General features: G+C 49.8%; 1 protein-coding gene across 8 annotated transcripts in view; it reads right to left on the bottom strand.

Moving 5' to 3' along the window:
- The window catches only part of NF2 (NF2, moesin-ezrin-radixin like (MERLIN) tumor suppressor), a 50,934-nt gene that overhangs the window by 13,301 nt on the left and 15,362 nt on the right, over window positions 1-22,271 (bottom strand). For 6 of the 8 annotated variants that reach the window (XR_011729592.1, XM_071762655.1, XM_071762653.1 and 3 more), the window contains exons 4-13: window positions 20,314-20,397; window positions 15,322-15,390; window positions 14,456-14,538; window positions 13,775-13,850; window positions 13,386-13,520; window positions 11,100-11,174; window positions 9,626-9,739; window positions 7,225-7,347; window positions 6,651-6,868; window positions 5,249-5,351 (exon numbers count right to left, since the gene is read on the bottom strand). Coding sequence is in view for 7 of the 8 variants with exons in the window: in XM_071762655.1 (XP_071618756.1) it covers window positions 5,249-5,351; window positions 6,651-6,868; window positions 7,225-7,347; window positions 9,626-9,739; window positions 11,100-11,174; window positions 13,386-13,520; window positions 13,775-13,850; window positions 14,456-14,538; window positions 15,322-15,390; window positions 20,314-20,397 (1,080 nt within the window). In the remaining variant the exon portion in view is untranslated. The remainder of the gene's footprint in view (window positions 1-5,248; window positions 5,352-6,650; window positions 6,869-7,224; window positions 7,348-9,625; window positions 9,740-11,099; window positions 11,175-13,385; window positions 13,521-13,774; window positions 13,851-14,455; window positions 14,539-15,321; window positions 15,391-20,313; window positions 20,398-22,271) is intronic. The other 2 variants (XM_071762659.1, XM_071762660.1) reach the window with 1 other exon arrangement.

Below are 22,271 nucleotides of genomic sequence, written 5' to 3'. Positions count from 1 at the left end.
ATTTATAAGCTCACCCCTCATTCTCCTCTTCTCCAAGCTGCAGAGCTCCTCAGCTCCCTCAGCCTTTCCTCATCAGGAGATGTTCCAATCCTCCATCATCTTGGTGGCTCTGCACTGGACTCTCTCAAGCAATTCTTGGTCCTTCTGGAACTGAGGGGGCCCAGAACTGGATACAATATTCCAGATGTGGCCTCACCAGGGCAGAGCAGAGGGGGAGGAGAACCTCCCTTGACCCACTGACCATCCCAGGTGCCATTGGCCTTCTTGGCCACCAGGACACATTGTTGGCTCATGGTCATCCTTCCATCCACCAGCACCCCCAGGGCCCTTTCTCCTCCACTGCTCAGTCCCCACCCTGTCCCAGTACCTGGAGTTGTTCTTTCCCAGATGTAAGACTCTTCACTTGCCCTTGTTGGAATACATTCAATTTCTCCCTGCTCAACTCCCCAGCCTGTCCAGGTCCCTCTGAATGGCAGCACAGCCTTCTGGGGTGCCACTCACTCCTCCCAGCTTGGTGTCATCAGCAAACTTGCTGATAGCACACTCTGTTCCCTTGTCCAGGTCATCAATAAACATACTGAATAGTACTGGTGCCAGGACTGACCCTCGAGGGTGTTTTATTTGTGTACATTTTTTTTAATGTGTAAATTACCCCTGATATAACACAGCCCTCAGCCCCACTTGTCTGAACCAGCCTCAATCTGGAGAGCAGGTTACTTCCAGAGAGCAGGTTATTTCCAGAGAGCAGGTTATTTCCAGAGAGCAGATTCTGAGGCTCTTTTGCAGCCAGTGATTCACTAAAGCAGAAGATGGCAAGCACTCCAAACAGGCTGCAGAAGCAGAACAGCAAACAACCCCAGTTTTCCAAGCACCCTCCCAAAGATCCCTTTGCTCTGTTCCCAATTTTCTCTCCCATTCAGAGCTGTTGCTCCTCTGGGACCCAGCTCTTTGTGTTAGTAAAAAAGGAGACAACACACCACCTGCTTTCAGAATCTATTGACAAAACTTGGTAAAAAACAGGTTTTGTCCCTGCTGTGCCACTTAAAACAATGCTGGACAGAAGCTGCCTCTTGGGAGACATCTGGCAGCTATTTAACATTAAATCCTATTTTAAAAGTGCAAGCTCTGAACAGAGGCAAGATGAGACCCTGGATGAGTCCTGCACTGTGCTCCTCAGACTGAGCAAAGAGCAACGTAACCCCGAGGGTTAACTGAGGATGCAATTTCAGCAAGGTCCACAGAGCTACACCAAGACATTCTTCCTTTTGCAGCAATTTACAGTTCCAAGGGTCTAGGAACCACTGCTAGGTTCAGTTGGAAATGCAGAGATAACACAGGGAATCACTCATCTCACACCTGAGCAAGGACTGGTGACTTTCCTCCTCTGGCAAAGTGCTGTGATATCCCCCAGGGACACCCACTGCCAGGCCCTTTGGATTCCATCCTCCCCTAAAAAAATGACCTTTCTCTCAGTCAAAAATTCTGCCACACCTGTAATAAATGGGCTCGTTACCAGCAGAGAAAAAGCATCCTGACTGAAACCATCACTCTGCTCTTGCAAGATGTTAGATGAGGCACACGTCAAGGGTGGCACGGTGGCTTCAGCTGGCAGACAGTGTGTGTGGCTCTGAGTCACAACTGCTGCCAGCATGCTTAGCCCTCATTTTGGGTACAAGAAATCCAGCCCAGCATCCAAAAGGTCACCCACCTCCCTGCTAGAAGCTCCTTCTTGCTTGAAGGGATTTCTGGAATGAGAACAACCTGCCCAAACCAGACTGGACTGCGGGATGGCAGGAGATGGTGCTGCAGAGACAGCCTGTGCTGGCAGCACACACCAAATGCTGTGGGCTTGGTTCTGGTACCTGCCCCAGTGAACCAGAACCTCAGCTTTAACAGGTTATTTCTTCCCCTTCTTTCTTCTCTGGGCTTTTTTTTGCAGTTAGATCCACAAGAACCACCAGCACCAGGCTGGTGACAGATTCACTCTGCACCATAACCTTCCTCTTCCCTCACCACAGACAGCCAGGGTCTGCTCTCCAGCTGGACAAACCTGAAAGGGACAAAATTTCCTCCAGCCTGCAGAGCCAAAGCTGGAATGCAAGAATAAAGGAGGTGGCACCTGACACTGCACTGCTTGGCCAGGCTGGAGTGTTCCAGGTGAGTTAAGACTCACACCAGAAGGCAACAGGATTTCTTCCTCCCCTTAGTGATTGCTGCAAGCACAAAACACAGCCACAACAAGCTGGAGCAGGGGCTGGGAAGGACAACTGAGTCCCTAAATTCCAGTCTCGAAGGCAACAGGACAGGTCTGCCAAAGCACTTAACAGATTTCAATAGTTGCACCACATTGACATTCTGGTCCCTTCCCTATAAGGCACACAGGTGTTCACAGAGCCTTTCCCACGTGAGATGCTGCCATGCAGGGGAGCCAGGATCATCAAAACCAGCTTCCTGGCCTTCAAACAACCTTCAGCAGCTTTTTCAGACCCAGCTTGTTGGGCTTTGTTATTTAAAAAGAAACAAAAACCCAAACCAAAACAAAAAAAAGCCAAAACCCAAAGCAAAACAAAAAAACACAAAGCCCAAACAAGAGCAGTAACAGTAAAGCAGGAATTTCAGTTGCTGCAATCATTAAGTCCAGATGCCAATTTGTCAGGGTTACTACAGCCACCTCCTTGCCTCTCCTCATCAACTGAAAAAATTGGTGGAGAAGTCAGAGCTGCTGCAGTGAGGGAGAAGAAGGAAAGAGCAAAGAACCCTCTCCAAGGCAGGGGTTTCATCTGGAGCAAAGCACTTCCCTGCCCTCTGTAGTAATCCCGGCTGACACGGGGTGTCACAAGGATGTGGGATAATAAAGAGGACACAGACCTTCTCCCTGAGGTGTTTCCTCACCTGGAACAAACTGTGTAACCCTGTTACTGCACTGAAGCAATTCCCTGCTGTTCATAGAGGCAAGCACCCTGCTGACAGCAGTCATCCCTCTGGAGTACAGGAGGAAGCAGAGAACAAGTCCTGTCCTCAGGCTTCCCAGCAAGGAGAGCTCCTCCTGTTGCTGCCACAGCCTTTAACTCACTGCTCAAGAATCTGGGCAAGCCCTGCTGCTTCAGGAGGATCAGAGAAGACACAAGATGCCTTTAGTCTTACCATGAATGGTACCTGAAGGGCAATGAAAGAGGCAGAGTGTTGCTAAGTCAGTATAGGATGAATTGTTCTCCCAGCCCTGATGGCCTGAGACTCAGATTCACGTTTTCTCTCTCATGCATCACCTTCCCAGTCCCATCACAACAGCAGCTTGGGCTTCAAGGACTAATAAGACACTGAAACAAGCCTGAAAGAACCAGGATGGGAGACTGGAAAGTTACAGGAAAAAAAACCCAACAAATTAACTCTTTCTTGTCTTTTCTGCAACCCATCTATCCACTCCCTCCCTCCTCTCCCCTCAAGGGGAAGTCAGTGCCAGGGGACAACACAGCACAAGCCCTGGGACCAGGGAAAAGAACAAGATCAGAGTTACACCCTCATTAAGGAAGTGAGGAGCTGGAATCCTGCACCATTTGGCAGAGCTGCCACCCTCCTTAGGGCCTCGAGCCTCCCAGCAGCAGCTTTCAGAACTGCTTCATCCCTCAGGCCAGCCTGGGCTCATTCTGCTCTGTGTTCACCCACTGGGTCCCTCCATGTGCTGGCAGGAGAGGGAGGTTGACCCCAACCCAGAGCAGGAAGGGGATCTCCCCACATCCCACTGCTCTGACCCAAACATGCAGGCAGCAGAGTGGGACGTGAGACCAGTGTGAGAGGGGGCAAAGGGACAGGAAGGTGTTGTCACCTGGACGTGGGCACAACACTCACACCTGCCTCTCCTGGACCTTGGAAAAACAGGAGCCCTGTGTGACACAGAGGTCCCAGTGTGACATGGGGCTCCCTGTTGTGACAAGGGGCTCACAGGGTGACACAGGGTTCCTCCCAGGACTCCAACAGGGATGGGAGAAGCAGCTGCTCCACCAGGGACCCTGCCACATAACTGGGGGGGACAAAGGCACATCCCTGCCCCTCCTGGCACCAGCAGGAAGGCCAAGGGGAGGGAGAGGAGGCAGCACCATGTGCCAGGACTAGGGGGTTCTGTGTGGATTGCAGTATGGAAGGGCTGGAAAGCTGGGGTGCTGCTCAGCTGAGGATGGGCACAGCAACAGGAGGGAACAGGGAGGTGGAAGTGCTGCTCCAGCACTGAACCCAGCAGAGGTTCAGTGAGGACACTCCACCCTGCACCCAAGTTAAACCCAGAATAAAAGACCTCATGGATCCCAGAAACCCTAAACCCACCCCAAAGCTGAGCTGTATGGGCACTGAGCCCTCAACTGAGTGTCTCACAGTTGAAGAGCATCTGGCTATTCACCATCACTGCCATTTCTAAAGGCTTCTGAACATTTGTTTGCAGGGAACTTCAAAGAATTGGGATGACAAATTATTTCTTCTCAAGCCCTCTTCAATCTGCTCCTCAAAAGTCTCCAGAGGAGGAGGGGGGGAAGAAGCCTGAAATGAAAACTTCAGTACTGGCAGTGTCAGTAAGTGCCAGGTACATCTGCTGAGTCTGCTGCTGAAGCTGGGCAGCTCTTTCCTCCCCCTCCACCCCTCTAGGCAGTGAGGCAGCTGGGTGCTGCAGGGAGGGCAGCACTTGTCTGGGTCTGGAGACCCTGAAGCACAACTGGAGAAGTGGAACTGCCAGAGGGATCAGAGCCAGGGGTCAGTCTGGCTCACCAGGTGCTTCAAAGCAAGGTGTGAAATCCTCTTAATGGGCAATTATGGAATAATGTCCCTTCCAAGGAAGTGGTTTTTTTTTTTTTCCAGCACCTAGGTACACAGTGGCTCCCCAGAAAATGAATTCACACATTTATCCTGCCCCAAAAGAACAAAGACATCCTCTGCACTCTAAGTATTTAACCCTGTTTTAAAAGCTATTACTGAACTGGTTCACACCAAAACTGCCAGCAAAGCAATAATTGGTTAAATTAGTCTAAAATTTGCCACCTTTACTTTCAGCAGCAGCTCCCTTGCCCCGGTAGCAAGAAGCAGGGGAGAGAGGACAGAAGAAAAAGAGCAAAGTGACCCTCTGCCTGGACAAAAGAGCTGCTGAGCAATGCAGACAGCTCCTACCCCTCTTCCAAGAGGATGGAGACCTGAAACTCCTCCAGGCTACAGGGTGGGCAGATTTATGGACTGGGAACTGGGAACTACATCCAGAGGTTGCTCTTACTGTGTAGGATGACTTGGTGATCTCCAGAAGCTTCTGCTTTGCTCTCCTCTCAGACTCACGAGCCTCCTGAAGGTCTTGTTTCAGCTGATCAGCCTCCTTTGCCCTGCAAAGGAAAAAGAGCAAATGTCAAATATCAGCCTGAAGTTAAAAGGAGTGAGAAGACTGAGAAGCAGAATTACAGTGAAGGTCCAGAATAGGCAGAGATTTGTCCTGCAACAAGACCTAAACTAAGAAATGGTTTGAACAAGGGAATCTCTGACATGGAGGGTGTTTTAATTAGCACAAAATCCAAGCCAGAGAAAGGCAGCACCAACGTGGGAGCTGCATGAGCATCACCAAGCAAGGCTAAAGGCTGGAGAAGTGTGCCAAGACACCACAACACTGAGAATCACTTCCAAAGTTAAGCACAGATGTACAGCAGGAGAGGCAGTGACTGACAAGTAAGCCTCTACTAACAATTATTTACTACACTGAAAGGAAAAAGCACCCAAGCTTGCCTACTCACAAGGCTCAACAATGCTAAAAGTAGTATTTACCCCTGAGGCTCAAGGACTTCCCTGCAAGAACACCAAAGGAAGGAAGCTTTCTCTGCTAGGTGGAAATCTGAGTGGAGAATTCACCAGACAGAGAGCAAGGCAAGAAGAGATGGACAAGGGCAGTGTTCAACCAAGCAGAAAGGCTGACAGGGAGTGAGCTCTCACAGAGAAGAGTAATCAGTTGGAAGGAAACAAGAATGATCTTTTACTTGCTCACTACCAAATGCACCATGGGACCAAGGCTCTGGTATCAAGAGGATGGAAACAGCAGTTTTAACAAGAAGCAAAGATTCCAGGAGCCAGGGAGACCTCCAGGCTAACCTGAAACAGAGACCTCATGACTGGTACGGAGAACTAAACTGAGAGGGAGCTGGCAGAACAAAGAGAGATCAGCACATGTGGATCTGTCACCCACCAAAGAACTCTCCCCTCCAGTGTCATCCCTGTGGTGAAATACTTTGGGGAAGGCAGTGGGTGTTTGTAGAAATCACCCAAAAGCAGAGCTGGCTTCTGCAGTCAGGATGTGAGGTGCAGAAGGCAGAGTGCCAAGGACCACGGTACCTTTCACCCCTCTCCCAAAAAAGGCTTCAGGGAAGGGTGTCCAGCTCCAACCCAAGGAAAGATTAGGGCCTTCACTGCTCTACCACCACTGCTTCCCACTCAGGGACAGCCCAGCTCTGGGAAAGTGAGATAAGGAGAGAAACCAGCTGAGCCTTGGGGCATTTATTGTCATACATGCACAGGAGGCCACCAGCTCACTGCAAGCCAGTGGATGGACTAACTCGAGGCATGAGCTGCTCTGTCAGCCAAGTCAAAAGGGGGTTGGAAAGCAAAGCAGAGGCAGCTGCAAGGTTGTACCCTCTGACCTCCTCTCCGACTCCTCTGCCATTTTCAGTGCCAACATCTCTGCCTCCAGCACCTTCTGTTCCATCAGTCTCTTCTCCTCCTCTGTCCGGATGGCCGTGGCTTTGATTCTCTGCATCTCCTGCTCAGCCTCAGCTGCTTTCTGTGCCAGGAGCTTGGCCTCCTCCTCTGTGATCTGAGCCTTCTCAGCCAGCAGGTCTGCTGTCTCTTCAGACCTCATCTGAGAATGAAAGCACATTAAGCCATCAAAGCAGGCTGAATGTCTCCCCAAATGTGCTCACTCCCTGCAAAGCAGGGCCCTGGGCTGCTGACTTCCCACATCCCTCCCCTACCATGAATGCTTGCAGACTTCTGCAGCCAAAACCTGAATGTGCCCAGGCTCTCTCCCAAACCCTCCTCCTTTGTGCTCCTGCCACAGCAGGCTAGTGAGATGAAAACATCTCCATCCAGCCTCCTGATCACTCCTGATCTCAGAGCTTTGAGAACAGTCACAGCAGGGTCAGAATGTGCTTCCCAAAATGCTTCAGGAGTTGGAAGAGCTGCAGTGCCTCAGGAAACAACCTCCCAGACACTCACCAGAGCCTCGTTGGCCATTGTTGCTTCTTCCTTTAACTGCATCAATCTTCTCTCCAGTTCATCTCTTGTCCTCTCAGCCTCTTCTCTCATTTGCTTCTCTCGGGCCAGGCGCTGCCGTTCCATCTGGGAAAGAGGGAGAGGGAGGTGGGGAAGGTGAGGAGAAATGACATGGAGCAGAAAGGCTTTCCAAAGGTTGAGAAAAGGTCACCACGTGGGGGCGACAGCACAGGGCTGCACTGCCACCTCCACTCTGCTTATCACCCTTAACAGGGGTGACTCCGATGCACCCTGCTCCCCTAAAAAGTGCCATTCCCAAGAGACTCCCTCTACTCAGGATGTGACCCACAGCACTGCCCCACCAGCCACCTGCAGGTGACCACGTCCCCAGAGAGCACCCTCCCATCCTGACCCACGGGGCAGACCCACACAGGGGGGTTCCAAGAGCTCCAGCTACACCTGGAGTTTCTCAGAGCAAGACTGAGCTTCAGGGCAGTCTGGAGGCATCTTCAAAACATCAAGTCCAGACACAGTGCCAGAGAGGCATCTGAAGGACATGGATAGCTGCTGCTTTTGGTCAGACATCTAACCCAGCGTGCTGGAAACTTAATTCCACTTATTTATAGAGGTTGCAAAGAGTGTGACCACCCCTATCACTTCCTAGACATGACAAATTCTCTACCTTCAGCTTGGTCTGCAGGAAATAAAAATACTTTTCCGGGGGGTAAAGGTCCCAACCACAATGAGACAACCCACCAGAGTCCTGTCACCTCTTCCCAGAAATAGCTGAGAGTGTTGTGCAGACTGAGTGTGTCCAACAGCTGCCTCCCTGCTAGCTAAGCACCCACAGGGAGACACCAACACGCTGAGCTGCAGCACTCCAGTACAACCAGAGATGGGTGCATTATAAATTTCCAGGCTCCAGCATGGACTCACAGCCCTGCCCAGGCCACCCACTGGGTTTAATAAGGGAAAGAAGACACATCTTCCTGCTCCTTGGCCACCAACTGTGCTCTGGAAGTGGGACGCCCACTGCTGTAACAGCTCTGCTGACTTCAATTAAAGGTTCCCCTCGTTAATTATCATCCCACTCAGGGCTTCCATGAACAAGAATTCCCTGGAACCAGTTAACAACTGGAGATCCTGGGGAGGGAGGAGAAAGCAGGTGAGACAGCCAAGGGCAGCAGAAACCTCAGGACCTTTCCTGTAGAGCAGAAGGGCTCTGGATCTGAGGGGAAGCAAAGAGCTCCTGCTCCCCCTCAGTGCCCTCCCTGTAGGTTCCTGCTGCTGGGAGAGGAAGGCCCCAAAATCTCAGATTATGAACCCTCTTCCTGAAGCCACCAGCACTGGGACACCACATGGCTTGATCCACTAATGTCAGCTCCTGACTGAACAGAGGAATCCCCATGGGAAGCAAGAAGGAGAGGAGCTGTCCTGGTTACCCCCATAGTGACCCATGGTCTGGGTACCCCCACAGTCACCCACATCCTGGTTGCCCCCATAGTCACCCATGTCCCATCCTCTCCTGCCACCCCACAAACTACAGGGAGCAGAACTCCTCCAGGAGGTACCTGCAAGACAAACCACCTCACATCTCCAGGTCAGCTGAGCACCTCAACACCCAGGCCAGCACCCACAGGCACCTTTGTGGACATGGAACCCCTTTAACTTAGCAGACCCTTGAGCATAAGACCCTCCAGGGTGCAAGTGGCTGCTTTGGTTTCTTCTGCTGCTATCTAGTGGCCTTATTGCAAAAGGGGACATTTATATTCTAAGCACCAGCCTTCAGATTAGCTGTGTGGGTTTCAGTGAGTAGAGGAAGTCTACGAGCAGAGAACAATGATTCATCCAATCCAATTTGCTGATATATGCTCCATGCTGCTGCCTCCAAAAGAGCCCTTCTGTCTGCCTGGCCTGACCTGTTGCAGATAAAGGAGGCCAGCACCCAATTAGCATGCAGGCTGCACCCCCCAGAAATGCTGCCCTGCATTCCATCACCTTGTAATTAGAAAAAAAAAAAAAAAGAGGCAAAAAGCTACTGCAAAAGCACAGCTCCCCCTCCTAGCCCCTGCTCGAATTACAGGCAACTACCCCAGCTTGCTCCAGGTGTCCAGCCAGGCAGGGGAGGTGGAGGCACACATGTAGGACACCAGATCAGCTCTTCCCTCCCCTCCTCCTGGTCCTGCTCGCCCAAATGTGGGGGCTGCCAGGCTGCCATCAACCTGCAGAGCCAAGCTGTGAATGCCTGGCAAGGTGGCAGCAGGCTGCTAACAAGAGATGTTCAGCTGGACCTTCCCTCAAAGCTGCTCCATGTGCTTGATGTCACTCTGGAGGCTGTTCCTGCCCCAGTTCATCTCCATTTCTGCTGTTGGCTCACAGTCCAGTCATGCAACATGTCTCTCACCTGCTTCCTGGCTTTCTCTTCCCTGGCCTGTGCCTTCATCTGCTGGACCTCCAAGGAGTCTGCCTTCCTCCTCCTCATGAAGAGGTCGTGGTTTCCAATACACAGCTGAAGGATCTATTCCAGTCAAGGGTGAAGAGTGGAGAGAAACAGCTGTACACATGATGACGAGGAGGTAATTTGTATTCTTGTCACACCAAACCACTTGAACTGCTTTGGTCTGGCACTTGCAAGCACTTCCACCCACTTAACTCGAACCTTGGAAGGTCTTGGACCCACATGAAGGGCAAGGAGATGAGGTACAGCTCAAATCCTGTACCAAACACGAGCTCCTGGGTTGTGCAGAGCTCCTCAGCTCTTTGCAGAGACCAATGGTTTGTTTTCTGGGCAGCCAGCACAGCATGGCCACACCAAGAGGTACAAAAAGCCCAAAAAGGCATTAGGCCAAGTAACAAAAGAGTGGCTGCTACAGCTCCAGCCAGTTCCCTTTCTTTTGGTTCAAGATAAACTTGTACCTTCAACCAACTGCATGTTTAAAGCACTGAGATTAATTTTTTTTTTTTTGTTTAAAAAAGAAGGAAAATCTCTTTCCATCTTGGACAGGACTACATATAAATAACATCAAAATATCAAAAACTTCCTTGGACACCTTCAGATATCTTTGCTGAAGGGTTTGGAGCACCATTGTGGTCTTCTCTGGTACAATTATGGCAATGCCAGAGGAGGCTTAGTAAAGGGGGAAGTACACAGAAGAGGGAAAGCTCTACCCAGTTTCTAAACTGGGATTCTTTTCTATGAACCTGAGGGGTGCATAACTGAGGCCTTTGTTGGGAAGTCCCACTTCCCTGCAGCACCTTGGTACAGGACAGTCTGTGATCAGGAGAACAAAGTTCCTCTCTTGTAAGGATAGGAAAAATAACCCCCTCTGCTTTCTGTGGGTCCCTCGTGTGACTTAACATAATGCAGAGCTACAAAAGAACCTGGATCAAAGCTCCTTCTAATACCAAACCCACAACACCAGCTAGGGCTGGTCTCTGGCACAGATGCTGAGGAGAACAACCCAATACAGCCCCTGTCATCCCTGTATAGGGAGAGTGTCCTTAGAGGGAATCAGCTTAGGAAAAAGCCAGGACTGCAGCTCTAGGAGAAACTCTGCATCACAGGGCAGGATGGGAAAGATCAGCAGGAGAGGAAAGGGGATCTGGAGCAAAGATGGAGTTGACAAAAAACTTTTACTTACAAGGTGGTTCTGCCAGGCAGGTCAGATGTAACCCAAGAGCTCAGAAAGGGAGCAGAAAAACAGGAGAGGTTCTGTGAAGGTGCTTGACTTGAGCTTCCCCCTCATCTATTCTAGAGGCTGGGACACTAACTGCTACACTAAACCACAGCTCCAGTCAAGCCAGTCCCTCTGAAAAGCCCCAAAAGAACCTGGTCTTGTACTGCTGCAGGCAATAAAAGTGACTGTTGGCAGCCTTACCAGCTTATTCACACGCAGCTTTGACGAATTGAATTTAAAAACATCAATCTTTTTGTCCAATGGCTTAATTGTAAACTGAAAAGGAAAAAAATAAAGAGGGAGAGAGTTATCAGAGAGCAGTGCATTTAATAAAAAGGCAGCTATAAAAGTCCTTACTGAAAGCTTTGGCTCAGGGGAGGTCAGCTGTGTCAGACAAACAAGGCTGAGAGCTGTCCCTGTGGCTTCTAGCCAAGCAGGAGAAGTAGCATCAGTAGCAACCAAGGAGACAACAGCTCCTCCAGTCAGACAAATGCCAGAGCCACAAAAGCAAGGAGAGTGTTGTCCACCTACAGACTGCAGTGCCTGACAGCCCAGTGTCCTCTGCAGAGCACCTTGCAGAGAGCAGAGACAGCTCAGCACCTCCCAGGGCAGGATGCTGCTCTCCTGGCAGAATGAGGAGGTACAGCAGAACCCCCCTGACATTTCTAAAAGGAGCAGCAGCTCAGCTGCCCCATGGACAGGCAGGAGGGTTGCATTAGGAACACAGAAACAGGAGCTGCTGTCCTTCCCAGTGACACCTCTGCTTGCACAGAAGGGATTTTCCCTGCATTTTGTTCACCAGAATGTGGGGAATGTTCCCATTTCTTCTCCTGGTCTCTCAGCCCTGTCACAAAACTGCTCTGCAATTTAAAGTATTATTCCCCTGCTCTTTTAGTGACTGTGCCAACCCAACAGCCCTCACCCTGGCCTGGGTTTACCCTCTCCCAAAGAGCTTTGCCCTAGAGGGTCTCAGGAGGGCAGAGGTGGCATCACCAGGCTCCAGAGCTTCACCAGTCCAGCCCTGGGACAGACAGAAGACTCTGACCCAACCCCAGGGAACCTGAAAAGATGGAGTGCTCCACAACCCCACAGTTTTAAGAAGAAAGGCACATATTCCATCACTGACCCATGCACTACAAAAATAACTGACTGAAGAGGCAGCAGTGAAGCAGGCAGTCTCTGTCTATTTGTCAATCCAACACTATTAGGGAAGGGCTCAGCCCAGCTCACTCTGGCAGTGGTTTCTTTTGTCAGTTTAAGAGCCAAACTTTTAAGGCTCTAACACAGGCAGACATGCATGGATGTCCCTGGACTCAGGCTCTGGTAAAACCCTCACCAGTCATTGAAATCAGGAGTAGAAATCTGCTAGGAGAAGGAATTTCAGTGCCACAGAAACTGTCAGTCTGCTCTGAGAGATGAAAGCCCTCTGTGGTGCCAAGGTAGCTGTCACACACACCTATTAAACCTGTTTACTATCATGTCAGGGTTATTTGTGATCACCTTATTACACAGATGATTGACCTGATGGGAGGTGGCAGTCCTCTCCCCCAGGAGAAAGCTTGATCACAGCTTTGTGTCAAGGCCTGGTTAAGGAGGTTTTAGCCCTCAGATTTAGGAGGCTGTGCCTGATCAGACAGCAGGAAAGCTTCCCAAGTCTCTCTGTCTTGCAGAGTTGTGAAGCTCTTTGTTTTTCAGGGGTAAAACAAGATAATGCCAGCATGGCTTTACTATAAAACTTCCCAAGACATGTAACAAATGCAGCTGATGAGCAACCTTTAGCTTTTACCCTGATCAATAGCACATTTAGATTAGAAAACAACTTTTAATTAAGAAGTTAATACTCTTCCTCAACATGAAGTCAGCTGGTTTCTTTCAACAGCTCTCTCAGATTGAAAATTGAGCTGATCATTTTCCCCTCCATGGCCCATTTCATTGCTCTTCTCAACTAGACCTGGTGGCCAACAATGCAGAAGATTCATATTTATGCTCTGGATTTAATAAACATCTATCCAATAGCTGGTTTAAATTACTCAACTTCCTAAAAAGATTCCAGCTGTTATGCCAAGCCCAGCATCCTGAAAACTCAAGATGATGTAATGATATGGCAAGAGGCAAGAGCTCTTCCCACCAGGAACACATCTATACAGTCTATATACACATTAACATACACAGCAGAGATCTCAGCTCCTGAACTCTGATGTTAGGGCTAAGAACATCAAAAGCAACTTTGTTTGCTGGAAAAAAAATAACAGAGAGGGCTTGAATATACTCTAAGACCAAACAAAACAGCTCCCAGCTGACCTCTTGTATACCCACTCCTGGAAGGTTTCAGAAGGGCTTAGAATTAAGTTTTCAATTGGAGAAGCTGAGCTGCCCTTAGCTAAGCTTATGATAGCAAGCACAGCAGACAGAGAAGCCAAGAGAAATAATTTTAAATTGCAGTTGTGCTCTTACTGCTCTCAGGGGAGAGGGGAGATGCAGCCATACCTCTTTATCACTGTAGGAGATATTCCGGATCTCGTTCCATGGGAAGGAGATTTTAGGGGTTAACCTGTTGTCTGGGTCATAAATGTGAAGACCCAAGGCATCAACTCCAAGGAGCAGTTCAGTGCCTTTTTTATTCTGCAGGAGGGAAGAAAAGAGCAGAAAATGCTTTTATTGCATTTGGAGGGGCTGACATGAGCCCTTGCCAGCTTCACCAACCAGCTCTGAGCAGTGACCGCCCCCAGCAGGGAGCATCAGGAGAGCTGCCCCAGGGACTGTCCCCACAGCACTGCAGCCACCTCCTGGCTCTGCTGGCTCTCCAAGCTTCTACTCCTCCAGCCTCCCAGCAACCCACAAGAGAAAGATTAACATGACCCAGAACCCACACTCACCCTGATTGCAAAATAGTTGACTCCGTACATCTCCAGGTCCTGAGCTATCTTCAGATACTCCATTTCAGCTTCATCTCTGTCAGACACACACAAAGGTCAGTGTGAAAATGTTGGGGAGGATCAGAGAGTGGGGGATGGCTGCTCTTTCTGATCCTAAGCACACACACAAGGCTTTAGAGCCTGGATTGTCTTGATTGCACAGGTCAAGCCTGGCTTTGCTGGCAAGATCAATAAAGCCCAACAGCAAATCCCACCCTGCAGCCTGCCAGCAGCTTCACGGCTGTTGAAGCCACACACAGCACCTCAATCCTGGCTTTGTCCCCTCTCCCAGTCCCTGAAGCACACAGAAGAACCCCTGGCTGGGCAGCCCCTCTTTCAAATCCCTGACAAGAAGCATTTCACTACCCAAGGAAGAAAGACACCTCATCCAGCTGAACCCCCATTCCTTCTCCTGGCCCAAAAGGCTCCAGAGACATTCCCCTGCTGAACACCAGTCCCAAATTCTCTCAAGTATCCCCTCAGTGAGCAGGTAACATGCAGAGCAAAGCCCTTTGTCCTTCCTGAGGCTGCTGCAGAGCTGAGCTGGATTCACCTTGCAGAGCTCAGCCCAAAGCTCTCAAAGCTCTGGTGACCCTTCAGGCAAGGGGACTGACCCTGAGCCACCACCCAGCACACACTCACCTTGCTCTGCCCCTGTGCTCTGCATACCAGGCTGTTATCCTTTCCTCCCACATCTCTGGAGTCATCTGGTACAGGTTTATCACCTGAGAGAGGTGGGGAGACAAGAGGCCAAGTGACATTGCTGCTCTTGTCACAGTCTCCTTAGCCAGCAAGGGAGCCAGAAACCCCCCAGCCCCAAGGGACCCCACCCCAGCCCCACATCCCACCTTGAGACAGATGGGGAGACCTTAGAGCACCTTCCAGTGCCTGAAGGGGCTCCAGGAAAGCTGGGGAGGGACTTGGGACAAGGACAGGGAGGGATGGGATGAGGGGAAGGGTTTGCAGCTGCAAGAGGGGAGATGGAGAGGAGATGTTGGGGAGGGAGAAATTCTTTGGGGTGAGGGTGCTGAGCCCCTGGCCCAGGTTGCCCCCAGAAGCTGTGGCTGCCCCATCCCTGGCAGTGTTGAAGGTTGGATGGGGCTTGGAGCAGCCTGGGCTGGTGGGAGGTGTCCCTGCCCATGGCAGGGGTGGCACTGGATGGGCTTTAAGGTCCCTTCCCACCCAAACCAGTCTGGGATTCTATGATTCCCAGGAGGGCAGGCTCAGCCCTGCACCCTCCCATCACCCAACACCCAAGCATTCACCAGAGGAAAGCTCTCACCAGACCACCACAAGGAGACATAGGCAGGATGAAACCAGGAAAAGAAAGTAAACATTTACACCCTAGATGGAATTCTCCTCCCTCAATACCTCTTTTTGAACCTTCTGCCTTGGTAAGGAAGTTAAAGAAAAGCAAAGCAGGGTGCATCTCACAGGCAGTCCCCTGAGACCCTCCCTGTTAGAGAAAAGACCACCAGGCCTGGAAGCTCCTTGGCTGAGCTCCTTACCCGTTTTGGGAGCAGCTCCTCTTGTGCCAAGAAGCCTCGTTTGTGGACATTTGGATCGTAGTCACCATACTGGAAAGAAGCACAAACATTGTGCCCACCCCACATTAAGATCACAGGCAAGTAAAACTCTTCATCCTTCCACACCCACCCCTCAGGAGAAAGCAAATGCAGAGTGCTGACACCTGTTAGGTCACAACCTGTTAAGAGTGGAGAAAATGTGCTGCTTGGGGAATGTAATATTCTCTTTGTCATTTGATTGCTAATAGAAACTAACAGCCTTCTACAGACACAGCAGAGGTGGAAGCAGAACAAAACTTCCCACCATCACTTGATGCTGACCATCAGTTGATGTCCACCAGCACCAGCTGGACTAGATGATTGCTGCAGGTCCCTTCCAACTGAACAATTCTATTCCACTCTAATTGCCACGGCCAGAAAATAGGTCCTGCAATGCAGGGAAAGACTCATTCCATAGCTGAAAGGTCCTTGCTGCCCCCCTAGGGACAAGGAGTTCCTGTCCCCAAGGACTGAGTGATAGCAGCAATCTGGGCAAGGCAGATGGTGGTTTCTCTGTCACTGCTCACCACCCTAATGAACAAATATCAAAAAAACCCCACAGGACTGTGACAGACTCTTCTGAGACAAGTGTCAGCTTTTCTGCCAGAGGGTCTGTTGCTCAACTAGGTCATGGAATCCAATTCAGCTTTGTTCAGTGCATGCTGTAATTAGGAATATTTGTTTCCATTTCCAGCCTTCGGAGCAGTGCATAAAGTGCCTGAGAAACAAACCTGCTTATTAACAGATTGAAAAGCCCAGCGTGCCTGCAGTGCAGGTGAAAATGAATTTACCTCCTGTCCAGCTCAAGAGGGCAGGAAACAGCCAGCAAACAGCACCTCAAATAACCCAGCAAATCCCAGAGAAGGGGAAGAGGGCTGTGAGGCACGGAGAGGAAACGCAGGAATTGTCATTCAGCTGCCAGCCAGGATTTGGGCAGCACCCTCACACCAGACCTGGCAATGTTTGCAGGGAGACAGCCCTCCCCTCCCTGGTTTTTTCCTTAGGAACTTCAGCTCAGGAAGCACAAAACAGTGATGATTTTTAAACCCAAAACCTGCCCTGGGGGGATCCTGCTTCAGCAGGTTGAACTCAGTGATCCCTTCCAGCCCCTAACATTTGTTGATTCCACCACAAAGACCCCCCCAGTGGTTGGTACTAAGTCAGGAAGCTTCCATCTCCAGGCTCCTTTCAATGCCAGCACCATCACCTTGGACACCAACACCCAGAGCTCCACAGTCTTCACACGTACACCCTCCCTGCAGCCCAGCCAGCAACGTTTCAGGGACACTGAGTGGGGATTAAAGAAGCAAATATTGATCTGGAGCCAATGCAGATGCCATAGAATCATAGAATCCTAGAATCCTAGGGGTTGGAAGGGACCTGGAAAGATCATCTAGTCCAACCCCCCCTGCCAGAGCAGGGCCCCCTAGAGTACATCCCCTAGGAACGTGTCCAGGTGGGTTTTGAATGTCTCCAGTGAAGGAGACTCCACAACCCCCCTGGGCAGCCTGTTCCAGGGCTCTGTCACCCTTACAGTAAAAAAATTTTTTCTGATATTCAACTTGAACCTCCTATGCTCCAATTTACACCCATTACCCCTTGTCCTATCACTGGTCACCACTGAGAAAAGCCTAACTCCATCTCCCTGACACTCACCCCTTACATATTTGAAAACATTGATGAGGTCACCCCTCAGTCTCCTTTTCTCCAAACTAAAGAGACCCAGCTCCCTCAGCCTTTCCTCATAAGGGAGATGTTCCACTCCCTTAATCATCTCAGTAGCTCTGTGCTGGACTCTTTCAAGCACTTCCCTGTCCTTCTTGAACTGAGGGGCCCAGAACTGGACACAATACTCCAGGTGTGGCCTCACCAATGCAGAATAGAGGGGGAGGAGAACCTCTCTTGACCTACTAACCACACCCTTTCTAATGCACCCCAGGATGCCATTGGCCTTCTTGGCCACAAGGGCACATTGCTGGCTCATGGAAGCATTCACCAACTCACACTGGCTCTGACTTCAATTCATGTAACCAAAAACCACCAGGGATTTCATTCAGGAGGCTGCTCAGCAGAGTGTCTGTCTTCCAAGGGCTTGGGGCTGCCTGGAAAGCAGGTACACATCCCTTGAACCCACATCAAAAGAGAACAGCTCTGGCAGAAAGCTCTGGCACTGACACAGGAAAGAGCTCCAGTAACCTTGGAGAGGCAGAAAATAAATCATTTTTAGGTGAGGAAAATAATAGCAAATAGGATTAATGTGATTATTTTCTGTTCTGATCTACCATGGAGACCCAAGGCTAAGTCTGGATTATGTGATTTTTTCACCTGGAGAGGAATATCTCTGTGTCCCAAAGGGATATTTGTGCTGAGGAGGAATCTGGATGAGAACATTAATTATTCACAAGTCAAAAATCAACAAATGGCTAAAGTCTTGCAGTAGATGTTGGCTCAAATGATTCTGCAAAAGCAATGCTTTTAAAGACCTCTTCAATTTCAGTCATTATTCCAAATCTGTCAGGGAATTTCAGCTCCTGTGAACTGAACTACATGATTAATACTTGTGCTTACACCAAGTTGCCTTTACCTCATTCATACACCTGGCTAAATAGAGACACATTCAGCTTCCAACTATTAACACCAAGTATTGATAGTGAAAAAAAAAATCCCACAAAAATAAGAGAGCTCTTTGCTAGTGCTACAAGATTTGAAGAGCTGGGAGGGTGACTTGCACTGAAGGGGCAAGCAAAGGAAGAACCTCCTGGCCCTTGCCATTTCTTGCCAGGCCATGGTTTTCAGTTGATTCCACATCCCTCCTGGCTATTTAAAACCTGAACTGCCTCCAGGAGCTGGAAGCAGTGTTGGTGGGTTAGAGGGGAAAACACAGAGTAATTCCCTAAATGAATACAAGGATATAGAAATAAATAAAGCTTTTATTTTTATGACCTGGGTGCTTCTTTGGTTATTGCAACAACAGCACAAACCAACCTGGCTGTCAATCAAATGGCTGCAAACACACAGCTATGTCAGGCTATTACTCCTCTAATCATGCAAATCAGCACAGTATTAGTGAAATTACTGGGCTCAGTGGCCACTTTCTTGCCCACAAAGGACATCATTATCCTATTTAACTGGAAGGAGATGACCTGCAGCATCTTTCTTCCTAGGTCCCTACTGAGGACGTGCTTTCAGCTGAGAAAAAAACCCAACCTAAAAGGGTTGGGATCCCCCCTGCCTGTGGGATCAGCAAGGAAAAGCCATAGAAAGCAAACCAGGGAAGATCAGGACAGGCACCCCACTCCTACCTGCTCACATCTCTGGGCAGAATTGAAGGGAGGGAGAACTGCTCTGACCTCCAGCCCAGCAAGTGCTGAGTGTGCTCCTGAGCACAAGGTCAGCAGCCACACTGGAAGAGGAGGAACTGTACTAATTTACACCCCTCTCCTGATCCACAGGAGCAGAAGCTGCCAGGGCCAGGAGTTAACTGCACTCAGTATTTACCCAGTGGTTTATTCCTTTTGGTAACAGGAAAAGTTATCCCCTGTGTATCCTCAGCTCAGCAGGTCGGTGGAGGAAAAAAAACAACTAAGTCTTTACTCACAGACTGAAGTAAGAGTGATGAATGTTTCACACAAACAGAAACATTTCTAACAGCAACTTGTCTTGTCCTGGCTGATGAGGCTCTCCAGCAAGACACTGTTCCATCAATATTCTGCCTATGAGCAGGAAACAGCTTTTTCTAGTGATTTCAAACATTTGTCATCAAAAAACCTCACTGCTGCTGCACAGCACCCAGGGCTGCAGCCAGCCACAGAGGCAAAGGGGGATGAGGAAGGTCATGTGGCAACACACCAAAGCCACAGTGGGGACACAGCCTCTGTTCCCAACCAGCCTGGGTCAGCCCCCCTCTTCAGGCAGTGAAGGTGTCACTGAGCAGAGCCACCCAACTTCTGCTCCTCCAGGAGAGGAACCAGAGCCAGGACAGGGCTACCTGCCCATGGCTCCTGCCAGCCACAAGCCATGCAAGGAGGCAGAACTGAGCATGACCACAAGGCCACAGCCATAATGGAGCTGGGCTGTGAGCAGAGCCCTGTTGCTCCTTTCCCCAGGAAATTATCTTTTCAGCCATAAACTGAGCTAAGTGAGAAGACTCCTGAGTTGAGCAGCAGCAGCAGATGTCCTGTGTTCCACAGGGCTGAAATGCATCCCCTCCTGCATCAAACTCTCCACTTCTGAACCCAGGGCTGCTCACTCTGTCCCAGGAGTCCCCCTGCTGTGAGCTGCTGCAAGCTGCCTAAGGCTGCATGCTCCAGCCTGGAAAACTGCCTTCTCCCAAATAAATCCACAGCAAAACACACTTGACTCTGCCTCCAGAAAGAATTCAATCAAGGAATGAGAGAAACTCAGTGTCCACTGACTCCTCCCTGTCTAGTGAGGCCACAAGATCAAACCCAAGCTAAAGGGAGAAGCCAGGAAGATCCCTTTAAAGATCCCCTATGCTAATATTTCTGTGGCAAGCTGTAGCCCTCCAAATAAAGCAGTTATCAGGATGACAGGTATTCTGGGAAAGCAGCAGAGCTGGGAGCTCCACAGCTCTTTTGCCTCTGGCTACAGTGGCAAAAACAGGGAAAAGATCCAAAACAGCAGGGGCTTGGGGAATTCACCTGCTCCAGCAGTGAGCCACACTTGAGCAGGCACTGCAAGCTCACAAGCTGGGCACTTGCTAAAGAGGCTCCTGGAAAGAGAAAACAAAAATCTGGCCAGTGTCTGAAGGCAGCCAGGAACCAGCAGCGTGGAGAAAGCAAAATCATCAGTGGAGTCCCCTCAGTTCCCAAGTTTCAACAACTCTCCCTGCCTTCCCCTTCCTTGGGAAGCAGGTGTGTGGCAAAGCACCTCTTTTCCCATCCCCCAGGACACAGAGAACCCCCCTGTGCCTACCTTGGCTTGGACAGCATAAGAGGCCAGCAGGACAGAAGCTTCAGGAGGACAGTAGATCTTCTCATCCAAAATCTGCTTCTTCACCTGCATGCAGCAGCAAAGGACACAAACCACACATTCAGTGGGGCAGGATGTAACACCACTGCCACAGGCTGCAGCTTGGTTTAACTTCAGCTGCCAAGCACACACTTAATTTTCCTACCACTAATTCCAATTCAGGCCCAGGAAGTCTCTGGGGGCTGTGAAGGGCTTAAGTTTTCACAGGCTACCTTTTTCACAAAGGTTTGTGAAGAAAAGCTGAATTTCCAGATGGAAAAATGACAGAACCTTTATGCCATTGCTGAAGGAAAGGGGGTTGAAAAGTCATCCATGTAAATACAGATATCAAACCTCTTAAGGCACCAGCTCTGTGTTGAGATGACACTGAGACACACCACCAAATTAAAAAAAAAAAGAAGTTTGCAGCTGAGGCTCTGAGCAGGTTGTGCTCTGGGCCATCCAGGACTGTGTACAAGGCAGCACCCACCCGTGCTGCAGGCTGATTCCCTCCAACCCCCCAGCAGCACCCACCCACCCACCTCTCTGGCAGTGTTTTCAGCAGCAGGCAAAGCCCTGGGCATTCTCCCAGGAGAGCCAATGTGCAGCTCCCAAAAGCCTCAGCTTTGTGTTTCCTGGCTTCTGTGCATTAAAAAATTAAACCTGTCGTGTTCAATGTTTTTTGGTTTTGCACACTTAATTTTCCTGAATAAAGTCAAGGGGGAAAAAAGCATACTATTTCCTGGGAGACTTAAATGGATTGTCACAGAGATGCAGCAACATCAGTTTGACTTTTTAACATGCTTTGAATTCTCAGAGTTTGTTACAACATAATCACAGGAGATATTCTCCTGGATTTAGATAAAAACAAGAGGGCTTGCAAGCTTATGTGTGCTCTGGTTTCCCATGTACCCAGGCTCCCCTCCTCATCAGAAATTCTGGTAGAGAAGTCATGGTCTGCATTTCTAAACCACAGCTTTAAGTGCTTTTCCTCCCTAATTTTCTTCAAAGATGCTAACAGCATTTTCCTCATCAAGGATAAAGCCCATGGCAAATGGGACCCTTAAAAATACCCCTGCAGAGACACAAGTGCACGAGGCCTTGGGAATTAACAGCAGTACTTGGCAATCAGAGGTCCTTCAGCTCTGAAGAACAGAATTTTGGAAGAGTGAGGTGCACCAAGGAAGTCACTTTGCTGGCCAGCTGAAAGGCCAGGGCACACTGAAGCCTGCAATGGGATTTCCAAGAGCATCCAAATCCAGGATGCCACTCCCTTGGTGTAAAAAAGCTCAGGCTGTGAGTCCTTCTGTATTTTTTAAATTTCTTTCTTTTAGAAACTTCAAATCAACAGCCACAGAGCAGCTGCAAGATGCCAGGAAGTATCCAGCAGTCTGCCTAGGACTACTCTGCTCCCTGCAACCATAAGAGACACAACCCTTTAGAGGACATAGTTTCAGAAAATTCAGCTGGTCTGAAAGGGAGCTCCTGTGACAGAGGTTCTTTGCTACCAGCACTGCCACAAAAACATCAGCTGAGTTCTCAGGACACAGAACTTTGGCAGCATACTTTAAATAAAAAATTAAAAAGCCTGAAGGTGTGTTCACCACTGTTTCCAACATCAGGGCATGAGCTCCTGGGGAAGGGGGGGTCTGGGAGGTCTTCCCCTTCTCCTCTGCTTTTGCCATCAGTCTCCAACAGAGCTGGGCTTCTGGGATCTTCTGCTCCAGTTGTTTGCAGGATGTTTTGCACAGTGCCCTGCTGGACAGCCTGAACACCAAACAGGTTGGCTGCACTCTGTTCCCCAGGAGGAAATTCTTTAGCTTCCCCTCAGGATGCCATCAGGTAACCAAGGCAACCAGCACCCCTCAGCCTGATCGACACCCACCCCCCACACCTCACAGATTCATTTCTACCTCACACCA

Source organism: Heliangelus exortis, chromosome 19 (assembly GCF_036169615.1).
Source record: "Heliangelus exortis chromosome 19, bHelExo1.hap1, whole genome shotgun sequence".
NCBI classification, from domain to species: domain Eukaryota; kingdom Metazoa; phylum Chordata; class Aves; order Apodiformes; family Trochilidae; genus Heliangelus; species Heliangelus exortis.
Note: the sequence above shows the minus strand (reverse complement) of the source record. Positions and strands in the feature narration are given on the sequence as shown.